This window comes from Aegilops tauschii, chromosome 4 (assembly GCF_002575655.3).
Source record: "Aegilops tauschii subsp. strangulata cultivar AL8/78 chromosome 4, Aet v6.0, whole genome shotgun sequence".
Taxonomy (NCBI): Eukaryota; Viridiplantae; Streptophyta; class Magnoliopsida; order Poales; family Poaceae; genus Aegilops; species Aegilops tauschii.
In genome coordinates, this window is record NC_053038.3 from 457,552,757 (window position 1) to 457,571,694 (window position 18,938).

General features: G+C 48.5%; 1 protein-coding gene across 1 annotated transcript; it reads right to left on the reverse strand.

Annotated features, from left to right (window-relative positions):
• Positions 1-671: 671 nt before the first annotated feature.
• Positions 672-1,187, reverse strand: LOC109763704 (uncharacterized). Its single transcript, XM_020322564.1, has one exon. It carries the CDS (start codon positions 1,185-1,187, stop codon positions 672-674), a length of 516 nt encoding a protein of 171 aa, XP_020178153.1.
• Positions 1,188-18,938: the final 17,751 nt, after the last annotated feature.

Consider the following 18,938-nt stretch of genomic DNA (forward strand, 5'->3'; position numbering starts at 1 on the left):
CAAGGGCGCGCTCAGTTAGTCATTTTCATCACTGGTTTCATTAGTTTCGATGAAGTCGCATGGTTCGGTTTGCCTTGTCGCATGCGTGCAGTTGATTTTTGTTGGAACCTCCACGCCCTCGCCCTAGCTCGCCTCTCCCTCTCACTCTGGTCGCTCACTGATGCCGTGGCTCGCTCACCGGAGAGAAGAAGAAGAAGTTCAGAGAAATTCAGAGAAACGGTGGACACAGTGGGTTTGCCGGCGCACGAACGCCCCCTTTACTCCCTCGAGCATGAACTCGACCGTGTCAATCTGTTACAACACCATCAGATGGCTTTATACCCCAAGCCAGCGCACCGGGCACACACCCACGCCTCCCCTCGCCCCTGATCCTACCCGCGCTCTCCGCGCACTGACCGCGCCCACGCTGCGCCGACGCCCACGTCACACAGCCAGCTCCAACGGCTCGCTCCTGACCAGCCCACCTACGGTTCACCAACAGATGCGCGCACACACACACACACACTCTGGTGCACGGACACGCCCGTGCACCCAACGCACGCACACACGCACGCCCTAGTCCTCGAACCCGACGCGCCCGGCAAGTCCAGCGCGCGCCCATACCCGCACTCGACGTGCCCGGCTTTGTCGCCGTGCCTTATTCGTCCATCATTCACGCCCTAAGCCGCGGCTCAGAGCAGCCCGGGGTCCTCGACGTCGCCGTCTGCCAGCAGCGCACGCGCTGCCGCCGGCTCCTTCCACAGCAGGGGGCACTCCCGCTTGAAATGCCCTCTGACGTCGCACTTGTAGCACTTCCCGCGACGGTTGTCCCCGCCGCCTGATGCTGTGCTCGCCGCGCCGTCGTCGTCGTCCTCTCCGCGTGCACCGCCCCGACGCCGCTCGCGCGCACGCCACTGTGCCGCGGTGTACAGCAGCTGCCCGTCCGCGCCCTCGCCGCCTGCCTGATCGCGTCGCCGCAGCCGCTCGTCGAAGGCTTTCAGCCGCCCCAGCGCGTCCTCGAACGCCATGGTGTCGACATCACAGAACTGCTCGATCCCGGCCACCGCCGGGTACAGGCGGTTCGGCACCGAGTCGAGCAGCTTCTTGACGAGGGCTGCGTCCTCCAGGGTTGAGCCCAACGCCGCGTAGCGCGCCGCCATCCCACCGAGTCTGCCAGCGAAATCGTCCAGGGTCTCGGCGTTCGCCATGCGCAGGAGCTCGAACACCCCGCGCAAAGTGCCCAGCCGCGCCGCCCGCACGCGGTCCGCACCGACGAACCGCGCCTTCAGAGCAGCCCACACCTCCGCGGCGGTCTTCTTCGCCGCCACCTGCAGCAGCAGGTTCTCCGCGAGCGCGCCAAGCAGGTATGCCCTCGCCGGCTTGTCCTTCTTGGCGATCACGGCCGCCGCCGCGTCCTCCGGCACGACCACCGCCTCCCACAGCCCGGCCGCGTCGAGGTTCGCCTCCATCTTGATCGCCCACGCCGTGTAGTTCTCGCCGGTGAGCTGCGGCACCGCCTGCAGCAGCGATCCGCCCGTTCCGCGGGCGTACGGGACGATGGACATCGCCGGCGCGCCCTGACTAGACCGTGGCTCTGATGCCAAATGTTGGAACCTCCACGCCCACGCCCTAGCTCGCCTCTCCCTCTCACTCTGGTCGCTCACTGATGCCATGGCTCGCTCACCGGAGAGAAGAAGAAGAAATTCAGAGAAACGGTGGACACAATGGGTTTGCCGGCGCACGAATACCCCCTTTACTCCCTCGAGCACGAACTCGACCGTGTCAATCTGTTACAACACCATCAGATGGCTTTATACCCCGAGCCAGCGCACCGGGCACGCACCCACGCCTCCACTCGCCCCTGATCCTACCCGCGCTCTCCGCGCACTGACCGCGCCCACGCTGCGCCCGACGCCCGCGTCACACGGCCAGCTCCAACGGCTCGCGCCTCACCAGCCCACCTACGGTTCGCCAACAGATGCACACACACACACACTCTGGTGCACGGACACGCCCGTGCACCCAACGCACGCACACACGCACGCCCTAGTCCTCGGACCCGACGCGCCCGGCAAGTCCAGCGCGCGCCCATACCCGCACTCCGCGTGCCCGTCTTTGTCGCCGTGGCTTATTCGTCCATCAATTTTTACATTGCGTCACTAATTCAGAATTTCTTATGCAGAATATACATGATGATTGCACTAGCACCATGAAGGTAGAAAAACTAAAAACGTAACCCGTTCGTTGTTAATTATCAGATAGTACGTTGGCACTATCTTATTTGACTCTGAACAACCTGCAAATGAATAGCTAATGTTTCAATGTTTCACTGAAACTGAAACAGCAGCCTAATCCTGCACATAATAAATACAATGTGTCTAGTGACAAGGGGATCTTTCCATAGAAGCTGGTATGTCTTCAACTTACCATCAACACGATTGAGTACTTTACCATATCAACCTTCAGGATAGCTGGGACTCGCTAGGCCTACCGACCAGCGATGGACAACCACGACTAAGTTAGATCAGAAACTGAGATCGGACTCCCGCAAAAATAATTTGCAAAAAAAAAAAAAAAAGTCCCGCAAAATAGAGGAAAAAAGGAGACGGCAAGACGATCCTGTAGAAGGACGCTCGGTTCGACAGGCGGCGGCCCATGGATCTGTTCCGGGCCCTATACGCTATTTCTCCTAGAAAAGAGCGCACCCTCAGAGGCTTTGGCGGGCCAGACTTGGATTGCCAACCTGCGCAGGCAGTGGTCGACCACTTTGTCGGCATGTTTGAGCTTGCATTGAGTGGCCGAGTGGGTGCAGCTCCGGACCCCGGGTGGAGTCGCCGGCCGGACAGCGTCTCATGGCTTTGCCTCTGCGTCTGGGTCCTACACTGCCAAGTCGGCTTAATGGCTTATCATCAACTTTGCTATGCCATGGTGCTGGTGATTGCTTCGATGGATACAGTGAGTGAACTGAAGGTCTGGAGCCTTGTGCCCTCTGTTGTGCTGAAGGTGTTAGAATACAACTTGTAATATGATTAGGACTCCTACTCAGTTTGTAATAAGGCTAGGTTAGGTGCGGCTTGACTTTTATATATACTTCTTGTATCGGCACAATATTGCATCAACAATTATTCAATACAATTCTACATGATATCAGACTTACGATCCTAGGGTATGGTATCAATTTAGGTCTTCGATCGATGACTTCCGCCTCTGGTCCGATCGGGACGATTGCATCTGGCGCGGCCGCCGCCGGACCGATCGTCGCTGAATCCATCTTCTTTACCCCGCCACCCGCGCATGGCTACGGGCCACACGTCTACGGCGCCATGCAACACGGCGCGTCGCCCGAAGGAGCCGCAGCCGGGCATTACTCTGCGTCATCTACGGGGCACTACGCGGCCGCGCCTGTGACTTCGTCCAGTACATCGTCCGCTGCTCTCTGCAACATACTTGCAGCGCCATACAGTACACCGGCGATATACGGCGGCTACCAGCCGGCTCCTCCGATCGCACCGTACTACGATGCTCCTGCTTCGCCCCCAGCTTCATCAACTGCACCACCACCACCGTCCGGATGGCGCCCATCTCCTGATCCGTGGACAGGGCTAGTCCAGGCGTGGCCTATGCCCTGGTCCGCCCCTACGCCATGTGGTGCCCCACCTGCCTATACCGGTGGCTGGCAGCCCGGTGCTCGCCCTCACACCGACGCGTCCATCCTCGCGCCCCGACAGCCGACGGCCGCGTACCACACTGCTCCCTCGTCCGCGCCATCGATCTACAACACCAGTCCTTATGCATCCTATGGCGCTCCATCGTCCCCCTACATGCAGCAGTACAATGATGGTGTCTCTCTCTTTACGCCGATGCCCGCCCTACCGCCGACGCCACCACACCCGCAAGCTCCCATGACTACAGCGGCCTCTACTTCGACTCCGAGCTGGGACCAAGCTGCTTTTCTACAAGCCATGAACAACTTTGCTGCACAAGGGAACTCAGGTACGGATTGGATTTTCGATTCTGGTGCTTCTCGTCATATGTCTGCATCGAGTAATTTGCTTTCTTCTCGCACACCTTCGTCTTTTCCCTCTATTACTCTCGGTGATGGATCTTCTATTCCTATTTACTGTGTCGGTCAGGCTCAAATCCAATCCCCAACTAAGCCCTTGCTTCTTCGTGATGTTCTTGTAGCTCCTGCCCTTATTAAAAATCTGATTTCTGTTCGCCAAATCACCACCGGTAATCTTGTTTCTGTTGAGTTTGACCCCTTTGGTTTGTCTGTGAAAGACTGCCAGACCAAGGCCGAGATCGCTCGATTCAATAGCTCCGGTGATTTATATTCTCTCCATGGTGTTCCGGCCGCTGCTCCTCCAACATCTATGGCGGCCTCTGTTGATCTGTGGCACCAACGTCTCGGCCATCCCAATAAAAATGTGTTATCCACACTTCTTAGTGAATTTTCAATACCTCGTAATAGAAACTCTCATAATTCTTATATGTGTCAGTCATGTCAATTAGGCAAACATGTTCGGCTTCCCTTTAGTTCCTCTCAATCCTCTAGTACTTTTCCTTTTGAAGTACTCCATTGTGATCTCTGGACATCACCAATAGAAAGTGTATCTGGTTTTAAGTATTATCTCGTGATTCTTTATGATTTTACTCATTATGTTTGGACTTTTCCTTTACGCAACAAATCCGACGTTCATAATATATTCATTAAATTTCAGCGCTATGTCTCGGTCCACTTTTTCCTCCCTATAAGATTCATCCAATGTGATAATGGTCGTGAAATTTGACAACTTTAAAAATCGAAATTTCTTTCTACAATATGGAATTCTCTTGCGTTTTTCCTGTCCTTATACCTCCCCTCAAAACGGCAAAGCCGAGCGTTCTCTTCCTACTCTTAATGACATCATTCGCACTCTGCTTGTTCACTCTTCTCTCTGCCTCCGACATTCTGGGCTGAGGCCCTCCACATGGCCACATATTTACTCAATATTCGTCCATCTAAAGTTAACCCACAAACTACTCCTTACTTCTCTTTATTTCTCTCTCATCCAAATTACTCTGACGTTCGCGTCTTCGGTTGTCTTTGTTTCCCAAACTCCTACTCCACTTCTCCTAACAAACTTTCCCGCGCTCTATCCCATGTGTCCATCTAGGTTTTTCCGACGAGCACAAGGGTTATCATTGTCTAGACCTTGTTAGTGGTCGTGTTCATGTGTCTCGTCATGTAACATTCACTGAAAATATTTTTCCCTTTTCCGAGCGTCAACAATTAGATCCCAACTCACCCACGCCGCCCACTAGTCCCTCTCGTCGCAATCATCTTCCCTTCTTTCACCCGCCGACCTATCCAGCGAAACCAGCCGCAGTAGCGGATCCTGCCGCCACCACTTCTGTCATCACCTCTATCCCGACAGAGGAAAACACATTACACTCTGACACGGCAGACCTCCTGCCGCCGCAGTCTTCACCGCCATCTCCCGCGTCCGCTTCCTCCGCTGCGCCGGACGCGTCCACCACATCTTTCCCCACCCCTCCTGCTCATGCTATTCCCGTTCCAGCTCCTACTAACGATCATACCATGCGCACACGTGCCAAGTCAGGTTTCGTTTACCTGCAAAAGATCGTCTCAATCTTCATGCATCTTTATCTCCTTCCTCTCTAGCTACCCAAATCTTACAGATCCTCTCTCCTAGATCCTAATTGGGCCGCCGCTATGAAAGATGAATATGATGCCTTCTGCAGAATAACACGTGGCAGTTAGTTCCTCGTCCTTCCAATACAAATATCGTTTCGGGCAAATGGGTTTTTCGCCATAACTGATGGGAGTCTTGCATGTTATAAGGCTCGATGGGTATGCCGTGGTTACTCTCAGCAACACATCATCGATAATGATGAGACTTTTTCTCCAGTTGTCAAGCCCGGCACTATTCGCACTGTCCTTAGCATCGCCGTCTCATCTTCCTGACCAATTCATCAACTAGATGCCAAAAATGCTTTTCTTCATGGCTCTCTTCAAGAAACAGTCTATTGTCAACAACCTCTTGGCTTCGAACATTCCTCCTATCCTAATCATGTTTGTCTTCTTCAAAAATCTCTTTATGGTCTTAAACAAGCACCGCGTGCCTAGTTTCAACACTTTTCTACTTATGCTCAAACCATCGGTTTTACCCCTTCCCGTTCTGACACTTCTCTCTTCACCTTTCATCGCAACGCCAACACTGCTTACCTTATTTTATATGTTGATGATATTATCCTCACAGCTTCCTCACAACAATTTTTAGATCATATTATTTCTTTTCTTCGCCACGAATTTTCTATGACAGATTTAGGTCTTGTTCACCACTTCTTAGGTATTGCTGTTATCCGTGACTCCTCTGGTCTTTTCTTGTCTCAACGGCAGTACGCTCTGGATCTTCTTTCTTGTGCTAGTATGCTTGATTGTCAATCTTTCCGTACCCCTGTTGATACAGGTTCCAAACTCTCTGCCGGCGGTGATCCTTTCTCTGATCCTTCTCTTTATCGTAGTCTTACCGGTGCACTTCAGTATCTCACTCTCACTCGTCCTGAAATTTCTTTTGTTGTTCAACAAGCTTGTTTATACATGCATGATCCTCGTATTCCACACTACAATCATGTCAAACGTATTCTTCGATATCTCAAAGGCACACTAGACTTAGGTCTTCATATCAAAAAATCCTCTCCCACCTCCTTGACAGCTTACTCTGATGCAGACTGGGCTGGTTGTCCAGATACTCGTAGGTCCACATCCGGATTTTGTGTTTATCTTGGTAACAATTTGGTTTCTTGGTCTTCAAAAAGGCAGGTTACGGTCTCCCGCTCATCTGCTGAAGCTGAGTACATCGTTGTGGCTCATGCGGTTGCTGATACGGTTTGGTTGTGCCAGTTGCTGTCGGAGCTGCACCGTCCTATTGGGCAAGCTATCATTGTTTATTGTGATAATATTTCAGTTGTCTACATGTCAGGGAATCCGGTTCAACACCGTCGCACCAAGCATATTGAGATCGACATTCATTTTGTTCGAGAGAAGGTGGCTCTCGGTCAAGTTCGCGTACTCCACGTGCCTACTTCTGCTCAGTTCGCTGATATCTTTACTAAAGGTCTGGCGACTACTCCGTTTCAAGACATTCGTTTCAGTCTCAACGTCGTCGAGCCTACCGTTAACACTGCGGGGGGATGTCGGAATACAACTTGTAATAGGATTAGGACTCCTACTCGGTTTGTAATAGGGCTAGGTTAGGTGCGGCTTGGCTCTTATATATACTTCTTGTATCGGCACAATATTGCATCAACAATTATTCAATACAATTCTACAGAAGGTATGCTCCTGATTTTTTTCATTGGTTTGTTAGTTTCGCTGAAGTTGATCGGCTTGGTTTTGTCGCATGCAACCAGTTGATATTTACATTGCCTAACTAATTCAGAATTTCAAAATGTACCTTCGTTATGTAGAGCACTAGACGTTTGCGCTGGCGCCGTCAAGATAGAACAACTAAAAATATGCCGGGTTTGTTCTTTCTCAAAAACATATTAAGAGAAAAGTATATTTTTCGTTCCTCAAATTATCAGAAGTCTAAATATAGTCCCATAAGATTTCATGGACGACATTTAGTCCCTCAAGTCTCAAAACCAGATTACTTTCGTCCAAAACCAATTTAGAGGACAAAACACCCGCATGAGGGGTGTTACCTCTAGAAATATGTTAACATCCAAGTTCGTCGACCTGGCATCTATGGCAACCTCAGCGATCCTGGATCCGCTCATGCGGGACTTCGTCCCCTGGATTTGGCATCCAAAGGGGAATCGGCCAGCTCGGCCTACAAGGCGCAATTCCTTGGCTCCTACTAGAGGTTCTTGACTGGCAAGATTAGAAAGGCCTCAAGAGGCTAGCCGCATGATCCTGTTTGCCAACTTTGCCTTAGTGCCCATAAAACCACCGCACATCTCTACAAGGACTGTCCTTTTATTATTGCGGCCAACAGCCTGTTGTTGTCCTCGACAAATGACCAGCTTGCCTTCGGCCCTACTACCTCTTTTCCTTTGATTGATGTATGGTGGGAGGGAGGGCTCAAATATATCGACAACCCTCAAAGGAGCCTTCGTAGCGGCATCCTCATCAATATAATGTGGAACACATGGAAGAAGAGGAATAGACGAATTTTCAATGGCATGAAATTAACTTACATGAAGGTGGCCCATCTCATGTAGAAGGAGATTGCGCAGAGAGATTGGGCCTTTCGGCCGAGAGCTAAGCGAATCCACAAATAGTCCGCATGTCGTTTTAGTCTACTTGAGGTTACGACATGCCCCCCTTTAAACATGCCAGCATGTACATATTTTCCCCTTATTGAAAAGGCAGCACTCCTGCCAGTTGCTCAAAAAAAGTGACAAAGAGCGGAGGGGATCCCAAAGATTAATAGATTAGGGGCGGAGGGGTTCACCATCTGACTTTCAGAAGGAGTGGTGATCACTACGACGACGGATGCAACCGTGCAGTGACATACGCACGCCAGACTGGCGGCTACTTTTGGGTCCTATTTTTCAACTAGACAATCCATATAGTAAGATTACCGACAATGTTCGATATGATTACAAATGTTGTGAAGTTTAGGAGTGTCTCAAATCTTTCATGAGATGGACAGGAAGATAGAAGGCCATACTGCATGAGGAAGATTTGGGAGAGGGCACGTCACTAGAAGCGAATCGATCGCATGGTCACCGAGTGCAATTTGAAGGTGAGCCCAGAGGAAGCTAAGCGTTTGCAGCAGCTGAAGAAGAGGTGATGATAATATTCTTAGGGGGTCATTACATTGTGTACAATATCCATTCAGTTGAGACACTTGGAGGGCAAGTTGCATTTGGTGGTTAGGCGATCATGAAGGTGGAGCCTTCCAAAGATTTTAACTTTGTGAGGCGCACGAGAAGCCCACAAATTCTCAACTTGCCTAGGTAGACAACAGTAGGCTGCGTGGGTAGTGAAGCATTCATCACTAATTGAGGTGGATAGTGAAGGGTTCATCATTGACAAAGATCTATTCATGTCAGCGCCGCCCAATATGTCAAAACCCCACGACAAAGGATGAAGATAAACAGGCTCAGCATTGGCTGAGGTGGTTAGTCGACTACACAAACCTTCATCCAAATGTTCATATAGGATCGGAGACTAGAGTATGTTTGGTTTGTAAATGTGCACCTTATTATGACCAAAACTTTGGTCTTGGTCTGGATTGTTGCCAATCTCTCCGTCTAGTTCAAGTTTTTAGCCAAAGTGGGCCAACTCATGGGCACACAAAACCTTGACCATTATTTTGGCTGGGGGGGGGGGGGGGGGGGGGGGGGGGGGGCTACCAAAACGGTCTATAGCCAAATGAATGTGGGACTCACCGTTGCCTAAGTTGAGTCGTGAGAGCTAGGTACGCTAGTTAGGAGGGTGTTGGGTGGACGTGTAAAGCAGTGGTGAATGATGAAGCAGCGAGTTCTTCGAAGGCAAGCTGGCGGTGCTTGATCTATCTATAAAATGGGGACAAACCCTGTTTTTTCGGCTGCCGGAGTGAAGTGATTTGGATGCAAATTTCATAGAAAAGCAAGCGTTTTGCACATGCAATTATTTTAAGCCTGGACCATTGGACTGCGAGCAGTCTGCAGATGAATAGTTAATGTTTCAGTGTTTAGCTGAAATGGAACGGCAGCATACCTGCACATAGTAAATAGAGTGTGTCTACTCTAGTGTCTAGTCTAGTGTGGACGTCCATGTCGTATCTATTGTATACTCGTATCCAAGTGACATGGGGGTCGATCTTTGCATAGCAGCTGGTATGTCTTCAACTTATCATCATCAACACGGTAGACTACTTTACCATGTCAAGCTTCAAGACTAGAGATTTTTGTCAACATTGGAGATTATGTGGGCAACACAGGCAGGAAAAAAATAACCTGTACTGATTTGCACATCCAAATTTCTCTGTGCCTCTTCAGTGTCTTATGAGTTATGCAGGCACTATCTTATTTGACAGTGAACATCTGCTAATGAACAGCTAATGGTTCATTGTTCAGCTGAATGAAACAGCAGCCTGCCCTGCACCTTATAAATGGAATGTGTCTAGAGTGAACATCATCAATGTCGTATTCTGAAAGAACTGTTAACGTCCAAGTGACAAGAAGATCTTTGCATAGTACGTAGCTGGTATATCCTCAACTTATCATCAACACGGTAGAGTACTGTACCAGGTTTTCTATTTCCTTAAAGGTAATATATTAATACCAAGATACCAATAAGAACTATCTTTTTTTTTTGCAGGATAGTAAGTGCTATCTTCCGACATACTAAGCTCGCAAGATTTGAAGACTCTGGTGTGTCGGGGTTGTGGGGTTGCAGTGGGCCCTACTCGTAAGGATTGTGTCTCTGATTGAGAGTAACGCATTGGTCTTTTCTTCCTATTTTATAGTTCAATTTTTTTTTCTGATTTTAATTCATGATTGATTATCAAAATTTGTGATTTTTTAAAATCTACCAACATTTTTAAAATTCATGAATATTTTCTAAATTTTTATTTTTAAAGTTCACGAGCATTTCCAAAATATGTGATTTTTTTAAATTTGCGAACATTGTTTGAAATCCACGAATATATTTTAAAATTGATTTTTTTAATTCGTAACATACTTTAAAATCTAAGTTTTTTAAAAATCCATGAACATCATTTTATTTAATGAAAATTTTCAAATTAAACTACGATAGCCAATTTTTCCTAAGTTAGGAGTGGAGCGAGCATACAAAAAAGCAAGTGAGAGGAGCGCGGAGCCGAGCTGAGTGAGCAAGAGCTTCATTGGTCGTCCCATGTGAGCGTTATATCAACAGTTCCACGATTTCAGTGTGGAATAAGAGCTCTCAAGGAGCTCACAATAGCACCACCGGCTGACAGCCTGACACTGAGCCGGAATGTGTAAGGAGCAAGGACACCATAATCACACACCGAACAATGCCACTCTCCTCTCAGAAGAAATACCGTCTCTAACAACAGGCCAACACGTTATATGAATGAAAAAAAAACACCAACATAACATAACTAAAACTCAATCCAACATAGATAGAACCAAAATAAGTCAACCAACTTGTAAGGGCATATTTATCCCTAAGATGTTTTGGTGATTGATGACAATACTTTTGCGGACTAATCGTGTGCATTGAGTGTTTTTCAGAGATTCATCCTTTTGGCACGAGACGATTCCCTCCCCTCGGAGCTTGAAGCGAAGATGGTGTAGTCCTTTCGGATTAGTTTGGTGGACTAGTTTCATAGGGATCACCGTACTATCAAGAGGGGGTCCGTTTTGGAAAGGCTAGGGCGGAATCATCACGTACACTTCCTTTGCCCCTCCCTCCGAGCCTTTCCGTTTCGATGATGGGCTCATTTCTCTTCTCAGTGTGCTCTCTCTGGTCCCAGCGGTAGTACCGCGGGCCGGAGCGGTAGTACCGCTTGGGTGCTACAAGCGGTAGTACCGCTCTGGAGCGGTAGTACCGCCCAGAGCAGTAGTACTGCTGGTAGCCCCAACTGTGTGCTCCCTCTGGTCCCTGCGGTAGTACCGCGGGACGGAGCGGTAGTACCGCTTGGGTGCTAAGAGCGGTAGTACCGCTCTGGGAGCGGTAGTACCGCTCCAGAGCAGTAGTACCGCTAGTAGCCCCCAGCCGTAGTACCGCGGTGGTCTCGTGCTAGTACCGCCTCGATTCGAGGGCTCTTTTTTCGTGTCGGGTTTTACGGTACTGGCCGCGGCTGTGGAGGGCCGTAGTACCGCTCGTATGCGGTAGTAACGCCCTCCCACCGCGGTAGTACCGCTTTGGGCCAAGCGGCAGTACCGCGTGGAGGAGCGGTAGTACCGCTTATATTGGCAAGCGGTAGTACCGCTGGCTCAGCGGTAGTACCGCTCTCTGCGGGCAGATGTGGGGGTAACGGTTGTTTTGTTCCCCCCACTATATAAGGGGGTCTTCTTTCCCAAAGTTGACTCACCTCTTCCCCCAAAAGCTCCATTGTTGCTCCAAGCTCCATTTTCGCCCGATCTCTCTCCCTAGCCAATCAAACTTGTTGATTTGCTCGGGATTGGTTGAGAAGGCCACGATCTACACTTCCACCAAGAGAAATTTGATTCCCCCCACTTATCCCTAGCGGATCTTGTTACTCTTGGGTGTTTGAGCACCCTAGACGGTTGAGGTCACCGCGGAGCCATAGTCCATTGTGGTGAAGCTTTGTGGTGTCGTTGGGAGCCTCCAATTAAGTTGTGGAGATTGCCCCAACCTTGTTTGTAAAGGTCCGGTCGCCGCCTTCAAGGGCACCAATAGTGGAATCACGGCATCTCGCATTGTGTGAGGGCGTGAGGAGAATACGGTGGCCCTAGTGGCTTCTTGGGGAGCATTGTGCCTCCACACCGCTCCAACGGAGACGTACTTCCCCTCAAAAGGAAGGAACTTCGGTAACACATCCTCGTCTTCACCGGCTCCACTCTTGGTTATCTCGTTCCTTTACTTTCGCAAGTTTACTCGTGTTATATCTCTTACTTGATTGCGTGCTTGTTGTCGTTGCATCATATAGGTTGCTCACTTAGTTGCATATCTAGACAACCTATTTTGATGCAAAGTTTAATTTGGTAAAGAAAAGCTAAAAATTGTTAGTTGCCTATTCACCCCCCCTCTAGTCAACTATATCGATCCTTTCAATTGGTATCAGAGCCTCGTCTCTTTATTAAGGACTTTACCGTCCAAAGAGTATGGTTGACGTCGTAGACGGTGTGGAGGAGCATTCCGGTGAGAATCCAGTCTCGTCTACGGGAGATGGGGGTACCGCGGTCTCTCGTGAGGAATTCAATGTGGCGTTGGACACATTGAAAACCTCCATGACGACCAAGGTCGAAAGCATGTTGAATAAATTCTTAGAAGGGCTTAAACTTACCACCGCACCGTTGAAAGTGGGTGATCCCGCTAACAAGGTGACGGATGCTACCTCCGACAAGGGGGGAAGCTTCTAGCGAGAAAGCTCCTTTTTCTAGTGATAAAAATGGGACCGGCATCTTTGCCCATGTGGAACCTCCACCTGTCTATGGTGGACCGCTCCCCTCCACTCATTTGAATCATGCCGGCCCGGCCCCTAAGATTGAGAAGAATGTAGATTTTGATTCTTGGGTCTATCGTTTTAAGCGTCATTTAAATCATGTGAACACTAACCTTTGGAGAATCATTGAAGAAGGCTTTTATCCGCATGACCGAAGTAACTTCACTCCTAGAGAAGTTGTGGATCATCAATTCAATGAGAATGCTCTCTTCATCATCCAAGAAGCCATCCCACCCGAAGATCTTCCTCATCTCCGGCCTTACACCGTGGCCAAAGATGCGTGGCTCCAAGTTGTTTCCCTCTATCGGGGAAGCGCAAGCATTCAACGCTCCAACTATGAAGTGGTGCAAGATGAAGCCGACGAGTTTGCAATGAAAGAAGATGAAGAACCTCGTGAGCTTTTTCGGAGAGTAACCAAACTCGCGGTCTCGCTCCGAGATCATGGAAGTAAGGACACGGATGACAATTGGATCAAGCGCAAGTTCCTCAAGGCAATGATGCCCTACCACAAAGCCATGTCCTCCGTAATTCGTCAAAGGCCGGACTTTCACACCTTGTCCTCAAGTGAAGTGTTGGATGAGTTTGTGGGTATGAGCATCTTGGACAAGACCACCGACAATGCGGTTCTTCGCTCTCAAAGAGTTAAGAAGCCTAACCTTGCTCTAAAGGCCAAGGTTAGTATGGAGGAAGAGGATGAAGAGGAAGAAGAGGAGGGCAACCTCGAAGATACGAAGTATGCCTATCATGAACACATGGCTCTTGCTTCAAGGCAATTTTGGAGCAAGAAGAACACGAGGCCAAACTTCAACAAAAGCAATTCAAGTGGCGCAAAGGGCAAGCAACGGATGAGGACTTGCTTCAATTGTGGCAATGTGAGCCACTTTGTTGCGGAGTGCCCTTACGAGAAGAGGGAAGACAATGGTGGCAAGCTCATTAGAAAAGACAAGGCCAAGTCGTTCCCCAACAAGAGCAACTTCACCAAGAAGACTCCTCCCAAGGCGTTGGTGGTTCAAGAAGAGTACAATGAGGATGATGACGATGATGAAGATGGCGAGTCGGTTGCCATGGCCTCTGTTGCCATTGCGAAGACTCCACGAGTGTCTCTCTTTGACTCACCCAATGAGAACATCGCCGCCAAGTGCCTCATGGCTAAAGCCACCAATAAGGTAACCTCCAACATCAAAACTACCATCATTAATCATCCTTCTTCGACGGATAGCATTGATGAACATGCGGGGACAAATGTGGAGGAAAATGAGTTTGAGATCTTTATGGGTAAACTCAAGGGTAAATCCAAGAAGCACTTCATTGCTCTCTTGGAACAACTTGGTGAAGCCAATGACATGATCGAGGCTCACGAAGATACCATCTCTAAGATGGAGGGGCATAGTCGTGACTATGCCGATGAGATTTCGGATCTTTCCAATGCTCTTGACGAAGAGCGTGGTCTTCGTTTGGCTCTTGAGGAGTCATACAACGATGATCATGCTAAGTTAAAGAAAGATCTTGATCATGCTCTTGTTGTGTCTCGTGTGCTAAACTCCGAGAAGGCAAAACTTGGGGTTGATCTTGCTAGACTCAAAGAGGAGTTTGACATTCTCGACAAGGCTCAAAAATTCTTGAAGTGTGTTCATGCTAGCCTCAAGGAGTCTCATGATCAACTCCAAGTGAAGCTAACTAAGGAGAAAGCCACCTTTCCTCATATGGTGTTAATTGATAATGCAAATGCTACTAACCCGTGTTGTGAGCATGTGCATCTTGTTGAGGAGAATGCTAAGTTGAAGTAGCAACTTGAGAAAGGCCTTGTGTCATGCATACAAGGTGAGAAGAACCTCAACGACCTTTTGAGCAATCAAAAGGAAGTTGTGGCCAAGGAGGGGATTGGGTTCGCACCCAATCCCAAGAACAAGAAGAAGAATGACAAGACCAAGCGACCTCCTCCTCTTAAGCAAACTTTTGTGAAGGAGGGAGAGGGTGCTTCCAAGGAGAAGAAGAACAATGCGAAGGGTGGCGGTGTCAAGAAGGGCAATGCCACTCCTTCCAACAAAGCCGGCGACTTTAATCCTTCTTATGTGTTATGCCGTGCTAGTGATGGGCATGTTTATGCCAAATTTGTTGGTTCTCCTCATGAGTACATTGAATGGTCTATTTGGGTTCCTAAGACCCTTGTTACTAACATCAAAGGACCCATTACAAAATGGGTACCTAAAACCAAGCATTGATCTCTTGTAGGTGTTTGCTTCCGGTGGGGGATCATGGTTGCTCGATAGTGGAGCTACAAATCATATGACCGGAAGCAAGGACTTGGTGGTGGACGTGCACAAGATTCCATCTATGCCCACCAATGTCGAGTGGGGTGATGCCTCGTCTTCTAAGGTATTGGGACTCGGCAAAGTTGTCATTTCTCATGATCTCACGATCGAGAAGGTCATGCTAGTTGAGTCCCTTGCATACAATTTACTTTCCGTTCGTCAACTTGCTATCATGGGCTTTGCCACTTTCTTTGATATCGATACCGTGGCCCTCTTGTGGAGCAAGACTCTTAAAGTAGCCTTTGTTGGGCATGTCGAGAACGGTCTCTATGTGATTAACTTTTCGGAGCGACCCACTAAGACCGCGACATGCCTAATGGCTAAAGTTGACGTGGGATGGCTTTGGCATCGCCGTTTAGCCCATGTCAATATGAGATCTTTGCAAAGTCTTCTCAAGGGGGACCATGTCCGTGGACTAACGAACGTTAGTTTTGCTAAAGATCATGCTTGCAGTGCTTGTATCGAAGGAAAGTTTCATGAGAAGGCTCACCCTCCCACGACTCTCATTTACTCGAAGAGGCCTTTGGAGCTCCTTCATTTGGATCTCTTTGGGCCTCCATCCTTTGATAGTCTTGGGGGTAGAAAGTATTGCTTGGTAATTGTGGATGACTATTCTAGATACACATGGGTGAATTTCTTCAAGAGGAAGAGTGAGACCCAACAAACAGTCATTGACTTTACAAATGAAGCCCAACGTCAACACAATGCAAAGATCTTGACAATAAGAAGTGACAACGGCACCGAGTTCAAGAACTACACCTTGGATGAGTTTCTCAGTGATGAGGGGATCAAGCATCAATATTCCGCACCTTACACCCCTCAACAAAATGGTGTTGCGGAGAGGAAGAACCGGACGTTGATGGATGCGGCAAGGACCATGATGGCGGAGTTTAAGTCTCCATACAACTTTTGGGCCGAAGCCATCAACACCGCGTGTCATGCTTCAAATCGGCTCTATCTTCGCAAAGGCTTGAACAAGACTCCATATGAGATCCTCACCGGTAACAAGCCCAACCTCAAGTATTTTCGGGTGTTCGGGTGTAAGTGTTTCATTCTCAAGAAAGGTGTTCGTTTGTCTAAATTTGAGACTAGAGCTCATGAGGGCATATTTGTTGGTTATGCTACAAACTCCCATGCTTACCGTGTTCTCAATAATTCCACGGGGCTTATTGAGGAGACGTGTAACGTGGATTTTGATGAAAATAACGGCTCCCAAGTGGAGCAAAGTGGTACTTGTGATGTAGGTGATGAAATTCCTCCCCAAGCCATAAGAAGAATGGGTATTGGATATATCCTACCCATTGAGGAACCCCTTGTGGCCGAAGGAGAAGGACAATGCTCCACTCAAGTGGAGCCATCACCAACCCAAGACCCACACGCGTGAAGGCCCTCAACCCCATGAACAAGATCAAGGGCAAGATCAACCTCAAGATGGTGGTGATCCACCAAATGATGCCCAAGGTCAAGTTCTTCCCCTCGAGCAAGTTCAAGATCAAGAACAAGCTCAAGACGACGCTCAAGATGATCAAGTAACCCCTCCTCACTTCACTTCCGAGGAGGAATTGGAGCGTCGTGCCGCTAAGATCGCTTCCAAGCTCACCACCAAAGGTCATCTCATGGAGAATGTGGTTGGAAGCCTAAGAAAGGGGGTAAGCATTCGTAGACAATTAGCAAACTATTGTGAACATCATGCGTTTGTTTCTTGTGTCGAACCCCAAAAGGTTTATGAAACGCTTGAGGACCCGGATTGGCTCAACGCCATGCATGAAGAACTCAACAACTTCGAACATAACCAAGTGTGGAAGTTAGTGCCAAGGCCAACCGGGAATCATAATGTCATTGGAACCAAGTGGATATTCAAGAACAAGCAAGACGCTCATGGAATCATTATTCGCAACAAGGCTCGTTTGGTGGCACAAGGCTACTCCCAAGTCGAGGGTATCGACTACGGTGAAACCTTTGCCCCTGTCGCTCGCCTTGAATCTATTCGTTTGTTGATTGCTTATGCTTCTCATCATAATTTCACATTGCAACAAATGGATGTGAAGAGTGCCTTTCTTAATGGTCCCATAAATGAGTTGGTATATGTCAAACAACCCCCCAGGTTCGAAGATCCCTATTTCCCCGATCATGTGTATCAACTCCACAAGGCGCTCTATGGCCTTAAACAAGCCCCACATGCATGGTATGAGCATCTTACGGAGTTGTTACAAGATCGTGGATTCGAAATCGGGAAAATCGACCCCACTCTTTTTACTAAGAAGGTCAAAGGGGAGTTGTTTGTGTGCCAACTATATGTTGATGATATCATTTTTGGTTCCCCTAACAAAGCCTTCAATGAAGAATTTGCCGCTCTCATGACCTCAAAGTTCAAGATGTCTATGATGGGAGAGTTGAAGTTCTTTCTCGGATTCGAATTCAAACAAAGAAGAGAAGGAACCTTCATCAACCATGCCAAATACACTCAAGACATGCTGAAGAGATTCAAGCTAAGTGATGTCAAGTCGGCTTCCACTCCAATGCCCACCAAGTGCCAACTTAACATTGATCCCAATGGTAAAGCGGTGGATCAAAAGGTATATCGCTCCATGATTGGATCCTTGCTTTACCTTTGTGCATCTAGACCGGATATCATGTTGAGTGTGGGAATATGTGCACGGTTTCAAGCCGCACCTAAGGAAAGCCACTTTGTGGCGGTCAAGCGAATCTTTCGATATTTGGATCATACCCCAAACTTTGGCTTATGGTACCCAAGAGGAGCAAACTTCAAGCTTGTAGGTTATTCGGACTCCGATTGGGCGGGAGACAAAGTGGAAAGGAAGTCCACTTTCGGAGGGTGCCAATTTCTTGGTTGCTCTTTGGTAAGTTGGTCTTCTGAAAAGCAAAGTTGTGTGTCTCTCTCGTCCACCGAAGCGGAGTATGTGGCGGCCAGGAGTTGTTGTGCACAACTCTTATGGATGAGGCAAACTTTAAAGGATTACGGTGTCACTTGTGACAAAGTGCCTCTTTGGTGTGACAATGAAAGTGCTATCAAGATTTCTCTCAACCCGGTGCAACACTTCAAGACAAAGCATATTGAGATTCGGTATCACTTCATCCGGGATCATATTAGGCGAGGGGTGATCGAGCTCAACTATGTCAACACTCATGATAACCTTGCAGATATTTTCACGAAGCCATTGGATGAAGCAAGATTTCGCGACTTAAGGCATGAGCTAAATATCATTGATTCGACCAATGTGGTTTGAACCTTTGCACATCCCTCACATTCATCATGCATTCTTGTCTAGGTGTAGGCATGGACTTAGGGGGAGTGTTGTTCTCTCAATGAACTCTTCCTCCCCCCATAATGCATAAACTAATCTCACTCTTCCGCATTAGCCATTTTTTTGATGGTACTTGTGCTTCAAAGACGAGCTTTGGTCATGGGCCCAAGGATAATTCTTCACGGTGCCATACCAATTGACTCAAACATAGGTGGCCTCGGCCACCGCCCTCTCGTATAGAGGCGTGTGGTTCTTGTTCTCTTGCT